Here is a 26,834-nt window from a genome sequence, read left to right on the forward strand (position 1 = left end):
AGAAATATGCTATATGCCTGTGAATTAATGTGCAGGTTGATGTTTGACTTTTCTTTTTTCTTTTTTTATTGTGGAAGCAGCTCGGCCTGGTAGCACCCTGAGGAGTGCTGCAAGGAGGCCATAGTTTATTTATACAGTTGTATCCATGCCTGTGCATTTCCATGGGAGTCAATTTCGTGCCTTGGCCTTGATGGCCATGTTTACTGCATGTGTCAGGCTGACAATGTTTTCTCGTCCGCTCAGGGAACCAATGACACCGGAGAGATTCAAGGTATAAAAGTAACTGCTTCCATCACTTGTTTGAAATATTGTCTTCCATTACACATTCTGGTGCAGCAAGTACAGCACTGAATGACACACGACTGACGCGGGTGTGTAGAAATTCACTGTATCGTGTTCATTTTCCACATCAGTCTCCAGAGGGTCCTGACTGGGTTACAGTCCATTTGTGCCTGTGTAAGCATGGCGATATTAGTCAAAGCAATGCCATGCTGTCATTGTAATGATAGGCGGAATAGCCAGCCCTGCAATGTCCGTCTTAATTTGTTTCTGTCGTGTGTAGACCGTGGGATGGAGAGACATACAATGCAATGTGTTTCTGAAAATGTTACTCGTGATGAGAAATAAGTCTTGGCGACTTCTGAACCATTCATTTTGCTCCATAGTTCAGAGCTCAAAGGTGGTTTCTGTTCGCAGGATAAGACTGATGAAGGTTAGCACACAGAAGGGCACACAGGAAGTGTTCACTTTGACCTTTATTAATACATCATTACACAGAATTCAATCACGTGATATTTTTTTTAAACATTTTTTTATAAAAAGAGGTGACCCAGGAAGAACATCTGTTGGGTCAGGCCTCAAGACAGGAAATGGAGAGAGAAGAGCCCACCCTGAGATGATCAACACCATCGTACACAAACAGAGAAGCACATTACAGCAAACTCACACGTTACCTCTCACTGTACCCCAGCAGAGACATCGATCTCAATGGAAAACTGGAAAACACGGCGAAAATTATCATTTTATTTTACTTGCTTCAAAACAATGAACAGAACAACCAATAAAATTAACAAGGAACACTCTTTGCCTCTACAACACAGTGGCCAGTAAGATCCGTCCATCACCGCATCTGGTCCAGAGAAGACTATGTCACTAACACTAAATAAACAACAATGTATATAAGGTTCCAAATAATGGCGAAACCATCAGATCTACCCATGCACCGATTAAGGCAACCTACTGCAGAATTATTTTTATATATCTTACTGCACTGTAACAAATGCACCTATTACTACTGTACGACATCAGTAATTACTGCTATCAGCTCTGAGTGGTCACATGTCTGATGACTCTAGGGTTAGATTTTAGCCTATCAGGATGGAGGTCGGGCAGGGGCTCTTTTGGCCCCCTCCCCCAACACACAGCAGGCGTAACACTATTTACTTACCAACGGTGGCTGTTTCGCTCACCTCTGATCAAGTTAGCGCACATTAAAGATTATGCATACTACAGCCTTACATGTAATAGCATCATGGGTTCCCAACAGGAAAATATACGGAATACTTTTCTCTTCAATGATGCACATTTGTTTTTTTTTATAAAGAAATAAATACTGAACAGGAAATTGAAGTGCACGTGGACTGAGTGAAGAGGCTGTGGGTGTTTTATAAATCTTTTGTTTTGATCAGAGTGACAAGTGGCTTGTCATCAGGACTGTAATCTTCGTAGGTGATGGGTGTGGCGTCGTACATAGCAGGTCTAGACTTCTTTCCAAACCTGTGGGAATAAGCCAAAATTCTGATGGACACTTGAGTTAAAAAAGAGACTCTTTAACTTCAGCATCAATATTAAACAGCTATGAGTGAATGCCCTGCAACAGAGCTGGGGTAAAATTCACATTTTTTGGAATTAATTAAAATTCAACTCAAGCACTGGAAATGGAATTAGAATTTTACAGACCTGCAGGAATCAGAATTTATCAGCAATTCCTATTTCAATTCAAAATGGATGCCAGACCTGCTCCACAAGACCATGCACAGCAGCCGTCTGGCCAATGAAAATCCCAGAACTTGTATTCAAATGACTGACAGCATGAACCATACATAATGGCAGAGACTAGGCCTGCAGAGGTGACAAAGCTTCACCTGAAAGAGAGAGATAGCGCTAACGTGCTAACGTGCTGCTCTCTGACGCCTCTCATCACAGCGCAGGGGACTCACCTGGCGTGGCGAATGGAGGCGATGGCGTTGCTAAACTCGCTGTCAATGCTGCGGCAGTTGTAGAACTCCTGGTAGGCGTGGCGGGAGGAGCCCTGGTACTCGATGCGGCTGATGCGGCAGATCCCCACGATCAGGATGATGAGCATGAGGACGAAGGCCACGCACAGAGCCCCGATGATGATGTACAGGGAGTGGCGGGGCATGCTGGGAAGGGTGTCCTCAGGGTGAGCGGCCTTCCACTGCAAGTCTGCGAGAAAGATGCACATACACATATGCACACACATACACACACAGACACACACATACACACACAAACCCACACATACGCGCACACACACACATACACACACACACACACATATGCACACACGCATGCACGCGCACACACATGCACGCACACACACATACACACACACACACAGAACACCATTTTAGGGCATGGATAAGTTTTTCACCCAAATTTTGAATGTCAAATCACAGCTATGAGGCTGTTCCATTTCTGCAACATGCTCCATCAGTCAGGAAAGGCCACACACTAGTGACCATCCTCCAAAATGTGCGCACAAAGCCAATCTATTCTTTTGCACTCTGAAATATGTGAGCTGTGCTGTCATATCAGCTGATACAGACTGACTGCACGTGCCTGATCACCCAGCCAAGCCATAATTGATTAAAGAAGCAGGGAACGCTCTGCTTCTCCCTGGGCGGTGTTGTGGCAGATTTCACATTCAATCCAACAATCACCACTCCCTGTACAATTTAGTGCCTCCGTCAGGTGCCCCTTGTGGCAAGGACTAAAACCAAGCAGGGACTTTAGCCAAACAGAAGAGCATAAATGTTGAGTTACTCACGGATCTCACAGCTTGCTCCCACCCACCCTTGTGGACAATGACAGGTGAAGCCGTTTGATTGGTCAATGCAGGTGCCGCCGTGGTGACAGGGGTTGCTGTCACACTCATTGATGTCGATCTCACAGTTTGTCCCTGAGAAAATGGAAGCGGTTAGTTCTCTGATAAGTACAGCCTGCTGCTCTGGACAGGGCTTTTGGGTGTGTTCAGCTATTAAACTGGTCAGGTACATACAGGGGTACTTTAGAGAGACTCACCCATGAAGCCAGGTGGACACACACAGGTGGAGTTGAGGCCTAGTCTTTCACAGGTTCCTCCATTCTGACAGTGCACTTTCAGGCATGGGTCCTTGTAGATCTCACAGTGTCTCCCTAAGGATACAGTAGATGTAGCACAATGTAACATTCATTGATACATAATTGCACATTCTTTTTTGCCATCCAGAGTGACTTAAGTAAGTCCATATAACATGGCTTGAACAATGCAGGCCATGGAAAATCAATTAAGTCGCAGACTAATCTCAGTCAGTTGTAGAGATGAGTACAAGAACAGGGTTTTTTTGCATGCACAGACACACACCCACAGACAGAGACAAACACACATGTGCACACACACGCACACACACACACGCGCACACACACACTCTCATTACCCACCCTGATACTGTGGAGTGCAGACACACTCATAGGCATTCACGAGGTCCCTGCAGGTAGCATGGTTCTGGCAGGGAGCTGACAGACACTCATTGTACTCCTCCTCACAGTACAGCCCATGGTACCCTGGGGGGAAATGCAGGAAAACTAGAGCTAGATTCAGATTATCTGAAGAAAAGAAGCATGAGGCATTTATTTTCTTTAGGTCCAGAAAAGAAGGATTTGATTGAAACCTTGACTGGCAAACCATAGAAGTATAGGGCAGGCTGAAAATCTACACTGCTCTCCCTGACCAACACACGCAGTACGCACACCTGGCCATGAGGTGGCAGTATTCAACAAGAATCAGAACTGGAGTTTTTTTTTTTTGCGTTCCATGTCCGTGTGTGTGTGTGTGTGTGTTTTGAGAAGGTCTGAAGGAACAAGGTCAAACCAGAAAGATCAACTGAATCTCATAAAGTATAGACTGTTTTCGACGGAAACAGGAGCGGAGAAGTAAATTCTCAGCCTAAGACCACAGCACTAGCATTAGCCAAGCATGGGAAACTAGCCACGGTCAAAAGAGTTAAAAACTGCCTGTGTGTACCTGTGTCTTTGTGACTGATGGAACACCAGTAAAGATTAAAGAGTGCTGACACATGGGACTCTTAAATGTCAAGTACTCTCTAGAGTTCTTTGTTCTACTCCCCCGAATCTATTGTGGATAACAGTGAGAATATTCATGAAGATGTATAAAGGTCAGTAATTTCCCAACACACGAGTGTGAGCGCGGATTACTGCGTCTGCACAGATCACTGCTCCAGCCGCGGTGCAGTGTCATGCCTTGGGAGACTGCCGCATGTACGGCTAGATTCAGACACAGCTGCAGACAATGGGAACGGAACATCGGCACTGCGTCTCCATGGCAACCAGCGTGCGGAGGGAATGCAATATTATTAGAGAGAGAGAGAGGAGAGGAAGAGGAGAACAGAATGACAAGATACGCATAGCAGTATTTATTGGTCTGTAAATACGCATAAATATCGCTCATCTTCTCTCACATACACCTGTTGGTGAATTTCTGTCTATGTCTGAAGACGCTGTTTACTGTCTTACAGCATGTATAGACATGGTTCTGTAAGCTGAATTGTACTGTATGGCAGGGATATGGCATCTCGGCACAACAGGACCCAAAAACAGTCAACCCCTTATATGAAAACAACAACATCTGTCTTCATGTTTGTCTATTTCAACCACCTCCTTTTAATATTTCTCCAAGCTGTAAAAAAAAAAATAGAAACAGAAAAATCGCACTGTGCAGTCTTTTACCATTATTATAATAAATTAAACAGAGACCACCCCCCCCCCCCAGATGAAAACAAAATAGCTGTGGTAGGAAAGGTACTGCTGAGGTGCTTGATTATTAACTATTTTTATTAGGTTTTTTCTCAAATAGAAAAAAGCATCCATATGTTTTATTTCATTGCTATTGTTTCTCTTAAAGCAGAACATTTCTCTCAGGAAAAAATACAGAAATACTGACACCCAGTGGAATGTGTGGTACTGCACATTGGTTCCCTGAAAGTGACTAAATCTGGGCTCTGAGCTGACACCTGCAAGGCCCCTGTGTTGCTCAGTGGCGTCAGGTGGTTGGTTTCACAGAGACTTCAGATGTGGTCAGGGGCAGTGCTCACCTGGCACACAGAGGCACCTGTAGCTGGTGCCCACGCTTCGGCAGATCCCATGGGCGCAGGGGTTGAGGGCACAGAAATCGACGAGCTGGGCACAGGTGGGGCCCGTGAAACCAGGGGCACAGCTGCAGCCGAAACCGAAGCCCCGCCCATCCGAGAAGCAGCTGCCGTTGTTGTGGCAGGGAGAGGAGGCACAGGGGTCAATCCTCTGATCACACTGCGCTCCCTCGTACCCTGCAGATAGAGAGAGAGAGAAGGAGAGATGGGGGAGTGGGAGAGAGAGAGAGAGAGAGAGAAACAAGTGGGAGAGTCAGCAAATTGTTTTATTTACTTCAGTTGCTAGTGTATTAATTCTCTTCTCATGACTAATTTCTTTAATTGCTTTGGCATATCTTTTTATGTTCACTCATCCCAATAAAGCATAATCAAACATTATTAAACTCAACAGAGGGAAGGGAAGTGGGAAAGTGATTCAGGGTGAAAACGTAAAGTCGAGGACCCACAGACAGGAATGTAAGATCTAAACTTCACACAACCAGTTAATCACCAGCACCCATAGTCCCCCAGTTAGTGGTGCCGGGATGCAGTGGGAACATGTACAGCTACTCCAGACACTTACGGACACAATGAGTCTTCCTTAACACTGTGGTATAAATATTCATCACTCCGGGTGAAACATGGAGCCAGGCTGTCTCCGCCCTCCGAGGCAATTAATCAGAAAGGGCCGATGGGACCTGGAGCGCCGGGTCCCCAGATGGACCGCGCGCTGATGGAATTACTGCGCTCATATTTCACCTTTAACACACGGGACCCGGAGGACGAAGCTCTGCTGTTCTCCTCTCCGCTGCCATGACAATGACCCCAATGTGGCAGGCTTTGACGGAGTATTCCCTCGGCCGGGAGAACCAAGTCCTTCCATCTTAAGTGTGCGCAAAATACAGTACGTTTTGGACAAAGTTGAAGGCAAAGGATAAGGATTTGGAGTTTTGAATACAACGTTCATTTAACATGGCTTGTGTTTGGCAGAGGAAGGCCAGCTAACACAACCAAGTACTCTTCGGGGAAGCCCTGAGACCTTGTGTCAAACACTCAGATACATTCATTCATCCCTGAATACATTGCGTAAGAACAGGTAAAACCTGAGAATTATCAAACCTGAATGTCCTTTCCCCTCAAGAATAAGACATAACACGTTCAAATCTTTACAACTGAAAAAGCCATGCTGGAAGACAGAAACCCAGTTCTGCCTCTTCTTGACAGTCACTGCCTTAATACTGTGTACATTGTCTGTACAGCTCTAGCTACAGTATATTTCAATGATAAATAATGTCCTCAAATGTCAACGCATTATTTCGTCCCAATTTGAAACAGCCAATCATATCTGTAGCCATTACTTGCATCATCACCCGCCAGCTCTGAAAAGTGCATGCTGCCAGATACTGTTCCTGCTCACAGTTACACACTGCAGCCCAGCAGCCGAGCCATGCAGCCATGGTGTCAAAAATGTAGCTTTTATCCGCAGCTGGAGCAGGCAGCCTGTGGGCAACCCAATTACCTGATGCGACAGCCCCGCTAAATGAAGCCCTCTTTCCTCAGTGACTCAGAGCCAGTTATGTGCGGCCCTGCAGGGCAGTTAGCCGCAGTGCACACTGGTTAGAATGCAGCACCTGACTACGGGACACGTAACTGCCCCCAGCTTGTGAGATACCGGACCATTCAAACTCTCCTCGTTTCGTGGGCATGTTCATTTTCAAAAATACTCAAACGAAATGAAGTGTTTACACACATCATCAAGTATGAAAATGAGATTGTCTTAAGTAACCACTAAGATTGGGCAAGATTATTGACCAACTATGTTTTACAGAAATTTTTCTAAATTATACATTCATTGGAATTCTTGGATATGTTCCATTTTGCACCACTTGAGGGGGAAGTAAAGCAGTGCAACATTCACCTGTTCCAAATGGTGTATAGAGTCCCATCGTTAAAGACACAGGAAGCAGTACATCAGTGTTCTCTCAAGTAGGACAACAGACAGCGCACTCTCCTGTGAGTTCTGCTGAGTTCCTTTGGTCCACCTTCAAATGTCACCTTTACTTTCAGTGTGTGGGACTTATGAAGTTGAAACATAAAGACATGTAATTTCCTGTCAAAAAGGCACTAATATTACTTGTCATGCTTTGTGCACACCTATACTACTGTGTCCATAAAGCATTCAGAATGAAATCTCTCTGCTTTCACTGCCGGTTCATTGTCACCGTGGCAATATTTATGAATACATGAATATCAAATAAATTAAAATCAAACAGACAAAAAAAATGGAGTCATTTTCTTGGTGGAGTTGAACATCTTCTGCAAATACAGTTTCATCAAGACAAATGTGTGCTTGTGGCCTACACTCATGAATAATGCTTCTAATTTACACTTCATCCTGCACTCCTATATTCTTATATATTTAGTATACCTGCAGGCAGGGTTTGTATCTTCTTGCAGGGTGGGGGTCTGTAAATCTTACCATGTATCTGCAGAGAGGTGAGATCTGTAGCCTTATTATATTAAGAGTCAGGTCTGTAGTCTTCCTGCGTCAAACGCAGGGGGTGTGGTCCTACGTAATGGATGACATCTGCTGTGCTACGGAGTCTGTGCGGCAGGTGGGGTCTGAAAGCACACTCACAGTGAAGTCGGGGCTGCAGTTATACTGTGGAAAAAGTGCAAAGCTGTCGCACTCTTTATTGCAGTGATAAAAGAGCACCACAGCGTATCTCCTGAAATAAAAAACAGTTCCTCCCTCAAGGTGATATTGCTCTGTTGGAATCAGAGGCTGACCCGCTTCCTGTCCTGGGTCAGAGCCGAGAAGCCTTGTGCTGGACGTTTAGGATTTATCCTCTCTGCGATAATTCACTTGGCTTCTGATATCATACAGGAGGATGGAAATGATAATCCAGTCATCCTGCATCACTGGGCGCAAACACCTTCTTCCTTTTCCTCTTCCGCTCTGCTATTGGTGGAGGAAGATTCTGTCAGGCCATCCTCCCTTCGTTTTCACAAAACTGTGTCAAACAGGAGGACGTGGGGAGGGGCAGAACAGAAAGCAGAAGAGGCGCAGGCCTATATTCGGCAGCCTCTGAGGATCCGAGCGGAGACTGCAGCGCGTGATCCGGAGGACAGAACTAACACGCCGCATTTTCGGCAGACCCAGCGATGTGTCAGATCAGGTTTGCAGAACCCGCACCCTGGGACCCAGTCTGCATCAACAGCCAGGACAACTCTGCCCCTTGCTGTATTACCCATAATTCATCCTGCCATCAATGGCCTTGGTCAACTGGTGGACTGACACATTAGGATTCATGCTTGACAAGAAGAGCAGGGTTTGACACTAAGTTCTAGGGCATCCCCCCCCCCACTCTCAGTCTGACAAAATACAGTCTTGAAGGCAACAGACACAGGGGACAGCTCCACCAGGGTATGGTGGACAGTGATGGGATCTGACGGAAAGGGACAAGATGGGGGCAGCTTAGTTCATAAAGTAAAGTAAATGTACAGCATGTTCCATGTTTTTCAACAGAAATCAATATTAAGTATTTCTTCACTGAATAAATGCTTGTTAGCTAACTATTACTGAAAGGTGGTGAAAACTGTGTAACGTGTTTAAGGTACTTCTGGCTGCATTCCCTCCTGTCTCAATATGTTCTCATTAAGGGCAGGTCTGATGATCCCAGATGTGTACTTAACTAGCATCATATCCCTTCTGTAGCTACATGGTTGAGAGTGTGAAACTTTGAGAGAAACCATTAAGAAAGAAGCTTTAAATAGGTATATACTGCATGAGAAGCAACCAAAAATCATCTAAAAGCAGGGAGTGGATCAAAAGCAGCACTGACTAAGGCATTAACTGCCTGAAGCTATGCTCCTCGACTTCACTTAGCTAATTGAAGATTTCTAAGGCCATTCCCCAATATAGTCACCTCAGTTCCTGAAAGAGCAGCGTTTTTGTGTGTGTACTGGAACATCTCCAATCCCAATAAATAATTCAGCGGGGAATGCATTGTTCAGTGGTCCTGAAGGAGGCTGTTACTCTTCTGGGCAAAGTGGGATTCTGCAGCCAGCTTTGTTTCTGACATTTGTGTTTTTATTTATTTTATTATTTTGCCTGGTGCATTTTTTTCTTTTTTTTTGAGAGAGAGTTTGAATGAGACTTTTGGAGTGCTTCATCATTCACCATATTAGTGATCCATTACAAGACAAGACACCCGGGAGGACCACAGGTCATGTAAATGTTCTGGTTTCATTACAGTGATGCGACAGAGTCACTCTGGGTGACAGACCATGTGGAGCCACATAATGATGAGTCATAAATTGTTCAAGTTCAAGTGTCAAGTGGACAAAGATGACCACACCACAACAGTCATTATAGAAAGGACATTCATCAATGATAATGGCTGTTACTTAGATAACGTTCTATTACAAATCAATCACAGCAGCACAAAAAAGACTGGTAAGGGGATGCAATCACATAATTGTACTCTGTCTACAGGACAAAAAACTGGCCAGTGTGGATGCTGGAGGAGGGTCAGGATTAGGTTGGGATTTCTGGGGCTGGGTTGCTGTTAGCCTGGATTTGGGGACTTATACAGTAAAGCTTGGCTCTTGAGTAGGGTCAACTCTCGACTGGGTTCTGGATACTGAGAGATTAGAGCAGGTTCTGAGAGGTATGCTAGGCTGAGATATGATATGATATGATATGGGCTCTATGACTAAATGCTGGTAAGATGGGTTCTACTGGTGGTCCCTACCCTCCGGGCAATGGCAGGTGGGTCCGAGGAGGTCACTGGAACAGGTGGCCCCATTCCTGCAGGGCTGAGACAGACAGTGATCCACCAGAACCTGGCAACGCTCTCCTGCGAACCCTGGAACATAAAGCAAACAAGGGAACAATGAAACACATTCCACCCTGATTCAGCAATAAATGCCACGTGACACGACAATGCAACCAACGATACTATTCTCACCCACAATTCATACTCATCAGCACACTCTGGAAAACACTACAACACAACACAGCATTGTATTGTGCACACGGAACCCACAGTGTAGAACTGTCCACGTGTAGAAAGCACTGGTTCACTGTATGAAAAGAACCAGTGATTAATGTTAAAGTATTATTTTCAAAATGAAATCAATTCACATTATTCCTGCAGATGTGAAACAGTAAATCAGGATATTTAGCTCATCAGCTGATCAGTTTCTCTGGCTTTGACTATGAATATATCTTCCAGATATTGCATTTTTATTGTGTCTCGATGCAATGAGCCAGAATATTTCTTTGTACAGCACACTTGATATGATTGATTTTCTACCATTTTAATGAACCAGTATTTCATTTGTTTGTTTTTTTTCTGTCTCTTCAGGGTAATAAAACTATTATCAGAGTCTTGGCAGCATATTGAAAGAAATAAAAATAAACTTCATTGTTTGGTGCTCCTCTGCAGCTGGTTATGATTATTAAACAGAGAAACCTGTACCTTTGCCATAGACAAACAAGTCACTTGGAAACTCAGGGTGAATGTCTTACACTACATTTATTTATGTTGAGCCATCACAAATACTACACTTCCAAGCAGGATGTAATCCAGGTCTGATGCATGTGTTCTCTTTTGTCACACAAACTGCCCATGTGTAATACCCTTAATCTACCATTTCCCTGCGGACTCAGGTACAAGGTCAGTTGAATGGCAAGGCCATTCTCAGCTAAATTATTAAATCATCGATTTTTGCATTTCAGATTCCAGGGACAATTTGGCACAATGTCACTCCCTGATACGAGAAAGGGCTGTTGCACGAGAAAGGAGACTTGTGGGACATACTGTATACTTCCAAGGGTCATTTCAAAGATGTAGGACTCTGTAATGTAATGTAGGACATTGTATTGCATGCAACCAGACATTAGTCATGTAAACTAGAGATGTGGAAGAGTGAACAAGCGATTTTATTATTTCACTATGGTTAATAACATTAGATGTTTTTCATGTGATACCTGTTATTACATTTATCCTCACTTTCAATGTGTCTGTTGAGGTCAGATATTGAGCTATAGAATATAAAATATAAAGCTCAATTCATAAAGCTTTAAAACAAAAAATAAACATAAGGGTTATTGCACAAAATAGAACTAAACATAATGATTACAGTGTTTTACCATTTGTTGTTTATGTCTTAGAAAACACAGAACACTGACACAAAATGGCTGCCGTGCAGATGTAACTGTGGTGTTATACTTTGGGCTAAAAAGGGTGAGGACTGCACAGGTGAAGCTGTGAAACACACCTGGAGGACAGGTGCACGTGAAGTTGCGCCCCTCATCCCCTTGTCTTAGGTCACTGCATGTGCCACTGTTCTCACAAGGCTTCAGATGGCAAGCATCAAACTCCTCACAGAAGATTCCAGAATATCCCTCCTCACACTCACAGTAAAAGGTGCTCTGGTACACAGAAAGAGACAGAAGACACAAGACCGGTCTTGGAACACAGAAAGGAAATGTGTTTTTGGTGCTAATATGATAATGATTCATATTCATACATTCTGATACTGGTATAATGATGTAGTTTTACTGTTGTATGACATGACTGCTATTACTCGATGTATGAGGTGTAAAAGCCCACAGGTGTGTCCGGAATGGGTCCAGCATTGACTCTACCTTTGTGGGCTGAGTGACACATCTCCCCCTCCCAGAGCATTGTGGGTCGCTGAAGCGGCTGCCGGGCTCCACACAGCTGCTGGCCTTCACTGTGAGATGCAGGCGCAGTAGCACCTCAGAAACACCAGGGGTGCCACTCCGAAAGAAACCTGCAGGAATCGGCCAGTGAGTGAAAGCAGCCAATAGTGACGAGAAAGGTCGTGGTTAAATAGGATCAGATCCTGGGAGCTTTGTACATGTTAATTTAGGCCTATGATTAAAACTTCCATGTATCTGATCCTATGCAGGCATGATGTGGTCTTGCCTCACTACCGATTTGAATGAATCAGATATGCCTCCTACCCATTCTCTCTGATTAGACAGAAGAAAGAAAGAAATACCAGTGAGTTGGCAAGCTAGTGGCTTTGATCCATCATTTTGGCGCTAATCAGCCATTTTCTAAATTTTCCTGTCACTTGCCAGCTACTTAGCAATAAAGCACAACTGCCCCATGTAACAGCATGCTAAGCTAATTTAGCATATACATAAGTAGTCACTTGGCTACAAGTAAACATAAGAGCAAGCATGGTAAACATAGAAACAGAAGCTCAATAGTGTTCCAATGGTGAAGGGTTCTGGTAGTTCCGTAATGGTGTCAGGCACATTTTCATGGCACAGTTTGGGTGTACTCATACCCTTAGAAGGCAAGGTTTGTGGCAATCATACTGACCAGCCTCACCCCATGTAAAAATGAGTTTCTTTTCCTGCAGAGACTTTTTGAAAGGGTATTAATACCTAATAAAAATTCTTTAATTAAAAGGTATAAATAAATAAGAAACCACCAGGTAAACAAGCAATATTTCCATTGCAATTCTGACATTTATGCACTTTGTAGAGAAGACATAAACATAGTCTTTGAACCACATGCCATAGTGATTTGTGCATCATATTTGTAAGTCACTGGAAAGGTTTTATTTATTTTGTTTTTCTCATAACCCAACATTCAGCATGCTAATCAGTGGCTGAGTGTGACTGAAGGTCTGGATGGAGCTGGCAGTGCAGAGCAGGAGGGGAGAAGGGCCAGTGCTGGAGCAGTCAGAACCATTAGGAGACCGGGGATCCGGCCTGTACAGCAAACGTCACTCATAATGACCGTATCATCTTTCTCTAAGCTCCAATCAGCTACAAGCACACAAACACAAAGACTACTCTCCAAAACATCACAGGTATACACCCATACACACATGCACATATGCACGGGCATACACACACACGCACACACACACACACACACACACACACACACATGCACTTCCACTACAGATTCACAAAATAATTCACAGACTTAAGAAAAAATCATGAACACGAGTATTAGAGTTTAGGCTTTTGAAATTCCCCTGTTAGGTGGAACACTTTAGTTTAGTTGACACATTTTTGGACATCTGTTCAGCACACATTTTATTTAAAAATGTCTGCCGGTAGGATTTACCCAGGAAGTAGCTGTGACCGAGGGGGAGGGACTCCCCGGGCAGAACCAGTCCGTCCGAGGCCTGCTGGATCCAGGCAGCAGAGCCGTCTAAGATGGAGCAGCGCTGGAACTCTCTCTCGTCGACTCGCCACAGAACTGCAGCCCAACTGCCATTCATCTGAATCCTGCCAGAAAATAACACACACACACACACACACACAGTACAGTGTTCCCTGTGTACACCCTCGACCCACAAACGCTTCACATACAACCACATAGTGCACCCACGGCCAGTGTACACATCCTGTGGCCATTTTCAGGAGAACGGATACGTGGGTTAGCACATGAACGACTGCTACAGACAGTGAGGTCCCTCCTGATAAAGAAGTAAGATTAATTTGATTTGCTCCCTCAACTGGGGACCATTGGTCTTTAACTCAGCAGGGCTAATCATAGCTATTTGTGTGTGACATGGCCGAGGTTCAAAACTCACAGCAGTCCTACCCTCATTACACCCACACACTCTTCAGCCAGATGGATTTCACAGACAGATTCAAATTTAATATAATTTGATAAAACAGGCTTATTCTTACTTTACAGCTGTCTCGTCAGCTATCTCTAGGGAAAGAGAGACCATTCCTGAGGACACATTCCCACAGGTTGTCCCGTCTGTTACCTGGAAAAATTACACAAAACAAGCATATCTGAGACAGGTATGCACACATAGTTTCCCACCTGGGAAAGGTACATGCACAGTGACATGACAGAAATAGGAACCAAAACATGTGAGACAGGTACACAAGTAAACACACTTGGGACATCTGCAGTACACACAGTGGTTCTCCCAGCTAAGGTAAGGTATGCGCACGCAGGCACGCACACACACACACACACGTACACACACACGTGCCAGTACTGGGTGTAGTATCAAGTTGGCGGACTGATCAACAGTGTGCATTACTGTCCAAACAAAAATCACTGCCACTGCATTAGAACTCATATTTCAAGAAGTGGTATGATATATTTATATGTAGAAATTCTCATCCAGTTTTTACTGATACTGATACTGATTCTGTTACATAATTAATTCATTTTTTTACTTGCTTGTTCGTAAGTTCATCATTCATCCTCACATTCAATCAGTCATTCAGTTATATTTACTCTGCATTATTTATTGGCCAACATGTCTTGCTTTATAGATGCCAGAGGTCTTCAGAAGGGATTAAGCAGGAACTGCGTGGATCCTACACCCCGACAGGAATAAGCTTACCTGCTCCTCTTCCCAAGCTATCTCAGCCACTCTCTGTCCCAACCTAGGTTGCCATGGCTGCAGTGTGGGTGGAGCCTGAGTCGTAGAAGGGACAGTGGTGGGTGTGCTGGTCGTGGCAGGTGTGGCATGCTCTGGGGCAGGTGGTGCAGACGACGAGGCCCAGGCAAACGTGGCCAGGCTCAGGAGGGGCTGGTCACACTTCTCCCCCTCGAAACCATCGCTGCACTCGCATGTGTACATGCTACCATCGCCACTGCGGCTGCAGTTACCATGGAGGCAGGGGCTGCTGGCACAGGGGTCTGTAAAAAACTGAAAGAACATGCACATTGCACCTGAGTGTACAGCAGTCTGCAGTCCTCCGGGAGACTTGTTTTTTGCAGAATCTTTCTTTTGTAATTAATAAAACTGCCAACTCAAGACCGCAGAGTGCCGTATTATTTGGCTGCAGTTCTGTCAGGAGAGGATAAACATAGCTCAGAGGCACATGGAGACCATTATTACTTCCACCTCTGCCCTCCCTTCTTCCCTCTCCTGTGCTGTCTCCTCGCTGTCCATCTCTCTCTCTCCCTTCCTTGCCAGTCTCTTCTCTGTCCATCTCTATCTCTCCTTTCCTTGCCTTTCTCTTCTCTGTCCATCTCTATCTCTCCTTTCCTTGCCTGTCTCTTCTGTCTATCTCTCTCTCTCCTTTCCTTGCCAGTCTCTTCTCTGTCCATCTCTCCCCTCTCCTTGCCTGTCTTTTTCTCAAAATGGCATGTTGTCCCAACCAGTCCTAAAATGTGCTACTCTTGTTAAAAGCGCCTCCTTCTTTTACGACCCTTGAGTCCAGTGTCCAAGGGGAATAGATGCAAAATGTCATTTTTGAGAATGCAATAGGGTCAACTCTACTTTAAATAATGAGCAGAAAACCATAAAGAAATGCCAGAATCCTTTAAAAAGGAGAATGCTGTGACACAGCACTATCATTAATACTGCAGCTTGGCTGAGAAGAAAATGCCTCTGCAACACCATCCAACACAGCACATCACATTTGATAAAGGCAGAATTTACACAGTTCTACAGTATACTGCAGAGCTGCAGAGCCATATTAGATTTATATTGCAGATGGACAGAGGTACCTCTGGGCTATGCACAACACATCAATGTCCAACCTGCCATGCCACCCTGCAGAGTTAATTCTCTAAATGTCCAAAATCTCTGCACGGGGGTCAGCGCAGAGAGGACCCAAGGCTTCCCCTGGCAGGTGCAGAGTCCATTCACTTCACAGCTCACTGCTCAGCCACCCAATGCACCCCCAGCAAGACTTAACATGCTAAGCCTTTCATACAGTACCTACAGCCTTCTGTCACTCACTGTTCCGATCTTCACTCTCATATGCCAAGAATGGCATGTAGAATGGCATGTTACATATTGACAGACAACAAATGTAACACAACAAATGTCTTAGATTTAACAAGCGCTGCAGATACAATATCTGGTTTTGATTCAATGTAACAAAATCCTGCAGAAGGCAAATTAATGACATTGGTGGTCAAATAAACCTCATTTGGTAATTCGGAACAATTTCTAAAAGCAGGAGGTAATCAATAGAAACAGTAGTAAACACAAATCTCATTATTCAATTGGGATCATCAATTCCAGGGTTAGAAGGCTATTGGATGATATTTTGGCATGTTGCCAAGTTCACTTGTCCTGTTTCCTGTGATTAATTATTTAATGGAATTAGTCAGGAATAAATGACCAGGACCAGACAAGCAGTCCATTATCTTACTCATAAAAAATGCCCAAATGAATCAACAAGATTTTTTTTCCTACAACAAAATGCATTATATCACAACATCTAAGATAGTTAATTGAGAATGAAGGTCATTCAAAAAACTTGAAATGTTTGTGATGAAACTTGAATCCTTTGTTGATGGGAATTGAACATTTGCATAACAGTGGCCTTATTTTTAAAAACGAGCCATTCTCCTCTAGTAGCAACCATCCTTCAATTTTGTTTATAACCAAAACACAAACCAGGGACATTTCATTATATCAGGTTTTCATTAGGTCATTCATATTTTATTAATATTTTATATATATACTTTTTTGTTTTTCAGTGGTCCGCTATTTAAAAAAAATTTATTTTCACTATGCTTGACAACAACAACAACAATAATGTTTGTATTTACGGTTTGTTATAAATACAAATATTCTGAACATACAGAAATACAGCAATATCAATAATTGGAACTGATCTGAAACCTGTTTTAAAAATTTCTGCTAAAAATATTTAGATTTGTCAAAATAATAAATTGATAATCCGTGTAGAAAATAAGAAAATTAACATATATATCACATTGGCTGTGCTGATTTAAATTGACTAAGTAATCACCATAAAGCAGACTTGATGTGTACCTGGTAATGACTGCTCGTATTTAGCAGAGGGAATCATATAATGGCTGATCTGGTATGGATCAGAATGCATTTGGTACTGACTGCCCTGATCTGTTACTAGTTTGTGGACGTGCTGAGGATGCCAGGATGGATTAAGCTGGGTTGTGATTGTTTATAATTGAGCCCGGCCCATTAGGCAAATTTATCACACAATGAATGTTTATGAGCTCTGATTCATATTCATCATGGGTTGCAGGAAAGGGCAGCTGGGGGTGGTCGAGCACTAATGGCGAGAGTGTACATCCAGCTACACTTAAAATGGAGGGATATGTGATGGATGTGGTGAGTGTGAGGAGTGCTAAGGGGTTTTTTTTTCCCGAACAAAATGAACAAAAACACATGAAATACCCCCACCCTCGTTCACCCCCACCCCATACAGCTCCTTAACCTATCACTGCCACTACTTTACTCAAAACAAAATGCACACTGATTAATAAGCAACTTGCTAAATACACAGCAGAAACATTCCAGGAGCATGGACTACCATCACATCCGGAGGGGTAACTGTGTCGGCAAATGGCGCAGGATATTTTAACAGAACACACACATTGTGTACAACACAGCTGCACTCAACTGCCTGTGTTCTACAGCCACACGATTGTTCACATGGATTTAAAAGAGATGTGACAAACACCCCCATTTCTGCACTGTGCATTTTGTGACCATTGGTAATGACCAAAATATCTCTGTTACTATGGTGACAGTCGCTAGGTAACATGAAAGTGATGGCCCGGGAGTGCAAGAGCAAGGTTTGTGAGCTGGTCCAAATTACAGGCCAGACCTACATGTTTTTCGTGAAAAATAAGAGGCATTTGACATGCATATGAAAAACAGACATGATTACAAGCATTGACATTAGCGTGAATCAAATGCAATAGATGCCTTTCCCTAAAATCCAGAAATAATCGCCTGTCTGTGCTCCCAAGTAACACTGCTACTGGGAGTTTCTGTTACTTAAATCAGCTAAATTTATGAGCAATAAAGAACTAAAATCATAGATTAGCACAGATTTGCATAAACGAGCTGCACCCAGGAGGAAACGAAGGTGTGTAATAAAAGTTTCAGATGCTCCCATGGCTCTGAAACATTGGCAGGAAAGAGAAGATGCTATTGTTCCACATGTCTGCAGAGACATTGATAGTGGGAATCAACAGCCGTTCAATACCCACACTAACTAACAGCGTCCTGGACAATTGTACCGTTTAACTGCGGTTGTAAAGTTTCCAGTTCATATTTCCTGAAAAGGGCATAAAATCAATTGGCAACAAAGACTACAGTTCTTGCCCATGTGTACAAGTTTGTTCAGAGGGAAACGTACATATGTAATGTGAGACAGGTACCGTTTCTTTCTATTCATAGATTTCCAAGATCCATTTCACTAAATGATTCCTTTAACTATAAACACTCTTCATGCAATTATCTTCTTCTTTCTCCAGGCTCTAACAAAAGGGACAATTCTTTTGACCCACAGATGTATCATTTGGGTGTTTATCTGATATATAAATTCCCACATCTCACATTTCAACAGTGTAACGCCAAAAAGTTATTTCCACCTTATCAATGATAATTATACGATTACGCATCCAGATCACCGCACCGATGTTAGCGCATCCATTGTTTTTTCTGTGCAGAGGGAGACAGCAGGGGTTGATGTAGCTGCATCTGTCACAGCGGTAGAGCCACAGAAACTCTAGTACGAACATGTAGTATTTCCCAGTAACGTGGCTGCCTGACAACAGCAAGGCATAACTAGCTGCTCATGCCACTTTCACTCCCCGCGCATTAATCATACTGAACAATGTGGAGAACGTACCGTTTCCAGTTAAGACTGTTTTAAATAATTGTCTAACGTAAGAAAAAGAGTGAAACCGTTCGTCCCTTTTATGATGAACAAAACATTTTGCCGTTGAGCGCGGAATATCTTAGGGCATTGTGAGGAAGTGTTAAAGAGACAGGACCTGACAGCTTCAGAACTAGAACTTACTGTTCCTCTCACACTCCGCTCTCCCTTTAGGCAGCTGTCCTGAGTAGTGTGGAGCAGTCTGGGACGCATTTATAACGGAGCGCGCCTATCATCATTAATATTCTGATTGTCTGTGTCACATTAAGTACAGTATGTGGAAAAAACTTGTCCAATTATGGTCAATTACGGATATGAATGCATATTACAAAACGGTTGAGTAACAGTCAAGATTGAAAAGGATAGACTTTTTGTCCAGGAAGGGTTTAGTGCCACGTGTTACATAAGGGGTTCAATTATAGTTGGGATTCAGCATCATTGCCTAACTCATGCCTACTGTAAGGAAAGCACATGACACCTTCGAGAAAAGATGATGTCATCAATATTAAGCTTCACAGGGAGCCATTACCACCTCTTAACCAGGTCAGGGCCTCTTAGCAATGTGGTCAAGATGGTCCCAGAGATCAGGTTTTGATTCCTAGAACGGAATGTAGAACATGATCTACATGAGTCCATTTCTTTCGCGCAATTTTTGCCATTAATCACTGACGCCATTTTTGCTTACAAAATGAAAACCGCAGAAAGACTGTGAAAAACATCTACTGGGGTTCATTATGACGACCCAGTTCAGCGGGCTGCTGTGGTCGGGCGCAGGGGGGCTGGACATCCATCTTGATGCATTGTGTAACTGTGCACAGGGAGAACCACTAACAGTAGAAATGAGGCCACTGTGGAGAACTCTCCAAAGGCAGGAATAAGAAGGGTAGCTAGCTGAGACCGAGTCTGGACACAAGCCGTCTGAGCCACTGCAGAGCCTCAGCCACAAAATTACCCTGTAACTGGGTAATGAGTGACCTCTCCCCACCACAGGGACTACCACTGCTTCCAATTAAAGCAGGATCCTGTACCTCGGGGATCGTCATAGCGGCAGTCATCTTTACAGAAGCCTCAGTTCATATCATCCACAGAATTTATCATTCAAAGGGAGTGTTCTGAAATTCAGAGAAAATGGCTCTGGATCTCAATGAGAAGGTTCTGGAGCATAGTGACACCGTGCAGCTACAATGTTTTGGAGTACAGGGAGATCTACAAGAGGAAACAGGTAGCTTCCTTTGCAGAAACCCGTGGTGGATTTCTGAGCCACTGACTTTTAATTTATTAAGTATGTAAGGAAAAACTAATAGTTAATTCATTCATAAGCATGAGCCAACAGATTTTTCATGGTGCACATTCTATCACACAACATAACAGAGTCCATTATATCAGATATGTTCTGATCATTTATGAATTTTGAATGGTGATGTTTCAATGTGAAGCAGACAGGTGCACTGTTGGTTAGGAAGCATGGAAGCTGAGATCCATCATGTACAGCTTTATTCGTTTTTTAATCTTCAGCTGTTGTCATAATATCTTATGAAGCTGATGCAGTTCTGTGCTGGAGCCTCTGTGTAAAACCATTTGTCTGTATGGTCTTCTCCAGACTCACTTTCTCTGAACTCATTTTATTCAGTAATTGCCACTTTTCTGTACAATACAGGCATTCCCAACCCAGCAGCAAGAGAACATACTGTATATATATTTGTAACTGCAATGGTCGGTATGGTCCTTTTTTCCAAAATATTTTTTTGACAACGTTTGGCCACTGCTAATAAAAAATAAACCACTGTATTAAACAGTGATATACATGTCACAGCCCCTCCTTATATTCCCATTTCAAAACCAGCATCCAGGCTGCCTCTCATAGAAATTTACATCCAAGAAGTATATCTCTGAGGTCAAATACATTATGAGGTGTCTAAACTGTCTCTGGCAGACACCAGGAGAAGTACAACTACAAGCCAGCATATGGATGTGCGTTATTTATGACTGATTGGGTACAAAGAACTCTTGAAATGTACAAAGCCATCTATTATATTCAGTGGTTTCCCTTGCCAAATTAAAATTCAGTGTTTCCTCGCTGTAACTTCATCGTTGCCAAAGTTAGGGTAAATTTAGAAGCAATATAACATTTGTGATTTACTGTGTGAGTGTGTGTGGGTGTGTTAAATAGTATATTATACTAATATATAATTATTCATATCAACACTATATGACACTTGTCTGGTATGATGCGGTCTATGCAATTTATATCTGACATTCCTTTGCTGTAATCTTAAGGGCTCACACAACCTTGGGCAGCTTATAGCACACATATGCTTCAGCAGCCTCTGGGGTAGCTATTAAGCATTGGCCATCTCACACAAATGCTTACACCTTTACACCACCGATGTAAACTCATTACACACCATTTTCCCTGATCCTACCCTTCAGAGGGTTTGAGTTTCCTCTGAGCATTTTAACATCAGCATCTGCCCTCATTTTTTAATGTAACCAATCTCTGCACATCAAAGCATTGCTCTCCTTCCACCCCCAACCCCCCCGCTCCTGATTCAAGAGATCAAAGGATCAAAGTGTATTCCTGTCAAAAACACAGAAATACACACATGCGCGCGCGCGTGCACACACACACACACACACACACACACACACACACACACACACACACACACACACACACCCCCGCGTGCACACACTGCTACAAAGATACATCACCACACAATGGCCCATCTGCATTACACGGACACACATTTGTCACATGTATCCAGACACACACAGGAGCCGATGACTCATTCCTGCAGTCAAGACGACCATCACACAAATCTCACCCAGTCCACTTCACTCTCTTTTCCCCTTTCTGCCTCCTTTCCTCTCATTCAGAATTTAAATCCCGTCCCAAAGTTTATCTGGAGATTGGAAGGAGAAATAAAGACAGAACTGAGCGAGAGAGAGAGAGGAAGGACAGTGTGTGGTGGCGGACCGAGATCTATTTTTACTGGCGCCCGGGTCACAGCCGCTGACGTAGCTCCAGCAAGGCTTGTCATTCTGGGTGATTAAAGCCCGGGAGAGGCTCTCTGCTCTCAGAGAAAAGTGTGGAAGTTAGGCCGTCGGCCTGTGCTCCGCTGCACTGCTCTGCTGACTGGTGCTTGCGCATTTCACAGAGAGGCAATTAAACTTACCAATACCATTGCGATAATGGATGCTCAGCCATGCCTGACGCACTGGCAGCACTATAAAGCAGATAAGGGATGAGACGGGTAGAGAGAAATAAAAACATTTACACTGCTCTGAAATGTCACGCCGATCAGTCTTTCAGAAGTATTTATGGTGCATTTAGACCCTTTACCCTGCGGAGTCAGTCTGACTGCTTCCTAAGGAATCCAAAGGCACGTCACCCTCCCCCTTCCTCAAATAAAAGATCACTGCACATATTTACAGTAGGGTCACCTCTCTTTACATGGTCACAGCTAACAAGGTTTTGACTAATTAAAAATTTATGTAGAAAATGGCAATGACAATTTTTGTTTAATTATAAGTGCTCACTAAATGTCTGGGTTGAATTATTTCCCTTGTTTGACTGTATGATATGCAGCACTGTCTGGCCCTCTGGTAGTCAACAATGTGAGAAGTAAGTGGTAAATCAATGTGACATCCGTCCCTTTGGTGAGGTTCTCTGCCACAGTGTACTATTTTAAGGTCTGCTCTGTTTATCAGATATTTCCGAAAACCATTAACTTTTTTGCATTAATCAGGTCTGTGGTGCAGTAACTACAGTCCGGAATCAAATCCGGACCATGCCATTGGCTATTGTGGTCGCATGTCTTATGGGGCAGCTCACAGTTTGCCAAAGGATGGCTTCAGATGGCCAGGTATCCCCTGCCTTTTAGACATAATAGAGACTCCTTTGGTGAGTGGGTGGAGATGGCCAGATTTGGAGTACTCATTTATAACGATGGAGGATGTTGCAGCAAAGGGGTACTTTAACCATTCATGTACATTAAGCATTCACTACACTCAATAAAGAAAACAGTATGGCACATGTTTCTATATGGCATAGCTCAGTAATTAACTATTTAATTAAACGATTTGATTTGAGAACAAACAATGGAATGAAAGCCAAGAGGACTGGGGAAAGAGAGGTAAATGTGCTGATGCTCTGAAGTCACATTGAGTCAGGCTGACAGCTCTTCTATTCTCTCTCACACACAGGAAATGGTGGACCACCTTCCTGTCTGAAATCCAGTTTGCACCACCAGGGAATCAAACCCCAATGAGCCTGCTGATTGCTATGGTTACGCTCCTGAAGAGGTAGCGGGGTAGAGCAGAACTAGCCTGCAGTGACGTCCGAGAGGCTATGATGGGGAGAGGCTCTGGGACGGACTGCAGCAAACTGCCCTGCAATAAAAAATATACTAAATATAACTTTGACTGCCCTCATCTCTGCATTCATGAAACCTTTTCACATGCACCACATTTAAAGCAGAGAATGGTATGGTATGAGAATGATAACATACCTGCTTGATCAAAATGGACATTTCAGAGCCTAGTAAAACCTTAAACTCCTCTAAAAATTCACTCCTTTAGCTTTGAGAGATCCTCAATATGGAGCATTGGGCTAGGAGAAGGGTAGAAGGACTGTATTTGGATTTATCAAAAATATTCCACAGCAAAGGAACACACAATAGCTCAGTTAAGAAGTGGAATAAAAGCCTTTTAGTAACTACAGAGCACAAAACTGGCATTAGTCTTGTTTAGCACTGCGGAACGACAAATAAGAGGCAGATTCTGATGTGACTGGTGAATGCAGGTTGAGTCACTGCTCTGATTTACCCCACCTCCAGGTTGTTCCTTTCTAGGGCAGACATGACTGGTCTATAAAGGAGCCAGAGAGGGTTCTCGCAGCACACACGATCAGGCTGACAGACAGACTGCCGTGTCGCGGGGCTCGCCAGCTCCCTCAGAGTCACGCCTGTGTCCCATTAGCTGCCCCTGTCCTGCCCCTTCTTCTCAATTCTGCTGCCCAGCTGCAACTGTTGGCTAATTGCTATAATTATCAGTATAAACCGTGTGTTCCGCTGAGAAATTCTCTCATTGACATTCACGATCTGAGCCAGACAAAAAAGGCAGATCTTTCCAGATCTATGCAGGCAAAGACAAAGAGTTGGCAGCGTTCCCCATGCACTAAAATAGCTATATCAATATGATGCACTATACAGACACGCAGAATGCATCACAGAGCACCCACAAATTACACAGCACAAAAATCAGCCCTTTATGCAGTACAACATGGCTGGATAATGCAATCTCCAAAAATTCAGCTCTAAAACTGTTAGATACATTTGCAATATGGGACAGTTGTAGTGTTGGATATTGCATTGTTGAAATCTGCCTAAATTTGGTATGCTGTGGGTTTGTAAAAATGTGAAACAATCACATTCAAACATGGTATATTTTCAATTCACAATTTTAATTTAAAGCATATACAAAATGTCAAAAAAGCAACCAAATTGCATATAAATTCACCTCATGGTTAGAAGGATAATATTGCTAAATTGTGCTTCTCTATTATTTTTCATGTATACCATTCAAATTCAGGATTTAGAATTCAGAATCAGCCCACAATGTGTGTACATCAAAACCGGCAAATTTTAATTTTTTTTCAGCATGTGAATAACATACTATTCTAATAACCAATAACATCCTGTTGGACCATTTGCAATTTAGACACTACTAAGAATAACACAGAACTGCCAGAAGGCAACACAACTGTTGACTGCGTCTCTGTCACAGGGCTCAGTCAGTTAGTGTTCCACTTTTCATCACTATCTAGTGAACCCCATTGGTCGATCGGGCGCCTGCATGTAAAAGTGGCATATGAAAGGTTTTCCCTTGACTCGACTCCATGCTAACACTGTAGTCGACAGTGTGAAAAGAAGCAGCTGGCAAAACCATGTGTTCTGGAGGGATACCACGGCTGTCTACACTCTCCCCAGTTGGCGGTTGCATACAGTCGCCCATTCCAAATAAGGGTAGTAATCGGACGTTCTCAGCCAACATTGGGCGCCAAATTTATTAAAACAAATAAACAGTGCTGCAGTAACACACCTGGCAGCTTAAAATAAAAAAGGACCATACTAGTACTAATCATGGCCAGGATTTGCATGGGACAACACATAACTGCCCCAAGGAAGAAGGGCATCATTCACTGGGTACTCACTGCTTCATTACCCAGCAGCACCAGCTGCGTAAAAATTTCAGTTTTCTGTGAAAAAAATTAGTGACCGACTTCAGGGGACACATACAGCACTACTCAATCCTACATGTGTATGAAATTTTTAAATTCTAAGTCACAAATGTGAAATTTTCAGTAATATGAGTCACTAATGGATGAGGTAATAATAAAATACAGAATACGGTATTTTCAGTGCGTGTGTGTGTGCTCGCTGCATTTATGCATCTGTATTCTCTCTGTGGATTTTGAGGTGTTGCAGGATATATTCCCTCAGCAAGACCAGCTAAAATTCTAACCTCCACCCCTTTCCCCCTTCATTACAAACCCCTCTCCTCCCGGTTGAAATCGCCTTGTGAGCGTGCTCACAAGCATCACAGAGACAGCAATAGATTCTGCAGCCTGGTTGCTAAGAGACACGCGCTCCTAGAATAATGAAGGACGAAAGTACAGATTGTCATGACATAGTCTGGCTGGTGGTCTGTCTCAAACTGAACCCCCCCTCCCCCCCTTCCACACACACGCACACACATTTAAAATATTAATATGAAAGCATGACAAAGCATAAATGATATTTGCTATAGTAATTAGGATCAAAGTGAGTACGTATAATAGCAGGTCCTTTGTGTTTTAATAAAGTAGAACAGAGTAAAACTGCATGCAACACTGTTATAGATGAACGGCATTAAGGAAAAGACTGCGAAGAGGAGAAAAAGCGATTAAAAGAAACAGATTCAGCAGAAGTCTTGTCAGGTCTATTTCTATCCAGGACAAAATTGTCTCTGGAGAGCAAAGGGAAGAGCGGAGTTAACTCCTTCAGCGCCACAGCTCAGCAGCACCGCGGCACAGCACTGTTCTGAGGCCGACAGCACAAAGCCCTCGTAGGGAAGGCTCGTCTGGCATCGATTTACGCAGTCTCATCCACCCGTCTGACGTGACTCACTCAGGCCCCTGTCAATCACGACCACTGCCTCAGCTCTTTGTCCAATCCATTGCCTTGATTTCCCCATAGAGTCAAATTAGCTTAACTTACACAGCATTTTCCAGCGGATATGAAGGGGGTGGGCGCATTGAGTCAATAAAGCCATTACCAATGAGTAGGACCCAACTGCCTGAGGTGAAGCAGCCATTTCTCACCATAACGCTCACCACACTTTCGACGCGGGCAGTGTTTTTCATCCTTGGTCCTGGGACCCACTGCGTGTGCCTGCTGGTGTTTACCTAAGCTGATCTCCTGCTCAATTAAAGCTGTTGAAAGTGTGTTTTCACCTTACAGTCTTGGGCATGCGCTGTCAGTTGAGTCCATTCATTTTATATAGATGGTTTCAGGTTTCCACATTCTCAGCAAATGGGACCAAACTGATTTCACCTGTCAGTTTGAAACTGCATCAATTAAAAATGGAATCTCTTTCAATTAGAATTATTAGCCATAGAGCACATGCAGCACAGTAAATGAAAACATAATTTGGTCTGAAATTCCATGGATGTGAATATGGGACATTTATTTTTTAGGGCATGCATAGCTATATCA

General features: G+C 43.4%; 1 protein-coding gene across 2 annotated transcripts in view; it reads right to left on the reverse strand.

Annotated features, from left to right (window-relative positions):
• Positions 1 to 737: 737 nt before the first annotated feature.
• dner (delta/notch-like EGF repeat containing) overlaps positions 738 to 26,834 on the reverse strand; it is a 32,232-nt gene continuing 6,135 nt past the window's right edge. Inside the window, exons 1-13 of one of the 2 annotated variants that reach the window (XM_064303661.1) lie at positions 26,441 to 26,630; positions 14,802 to 15,110; positions 14,125 to 14,207; positions 13,553 to 13,716; positions 12,085 to 12,233; positions 11,715 to 11,868; positions 10,184 to 10,297; positions 5,394 to 5,624; positions 3,724 to 3,846; positions 3,325 to 3,438; positions 3,071 to 3,202; positions 2,220 to 2,466; positions 738 to 1,776 (exon numbers count right to left, since the gene is read on the reverse strand). In XM_064303661.1, coding sequence (XP_064159731.1) covers positions 1,665 to 1,776; positions 2,220 to 2,466; positions 3,071 to 3,202; positions 3,325 to 3,438; positions 3,724 to 3,846; positions 5,394 to 5,624; positions 10,184 to 10,297; positions 11,715 to 11,868; positions 12,085 to 12,233; positions 13,553 to 13,716; positions 14,125 to 14,207; positions 14,802 to 15,110; positions 26,441 to 26,482 — 1,974 coding nt within the window. In that variant the 5' untranslated portion in view covers positions 26,483 to 26,630 and the 3' untranslated portion in view covers positions 738 to 1,664. Of the gene's footprint in view, positions 1,777 to 2,219; positions 2,467 to 3,070; positions 3,203 to 3,324; positions 3,439 to 3,723; positions 3,847 to 5,393; positions 5,625 to 10,183; positions 10,298 to 11,714; positions 11,869 to 12,084; positions 12,234 to 13,552; positions 13,717 to 14,124; positions 14,208 to 14,801; positions 15,111 to 26,440; positions 26,631 to 26,834 lie in introns of those variants that run through there. The other variant, XM_064303660.1, reaches the window with a different exon arrangement.

The sequence above is a fragment of the Anguilla rostrata genome, chromosome 12, assembly GCF_018555375.3.
Source record: "Anguilla rostrata isolate EN2019 chromosome 12, ASM1855537v3, whole genome shotgun sequence".
Taxonomy (NCBI): Eukaryota; Metazoa; Chordata; class Actinopteri; order Anguilliformes; family Anguillidae; genus Anguilla; species Anguilla rostrata.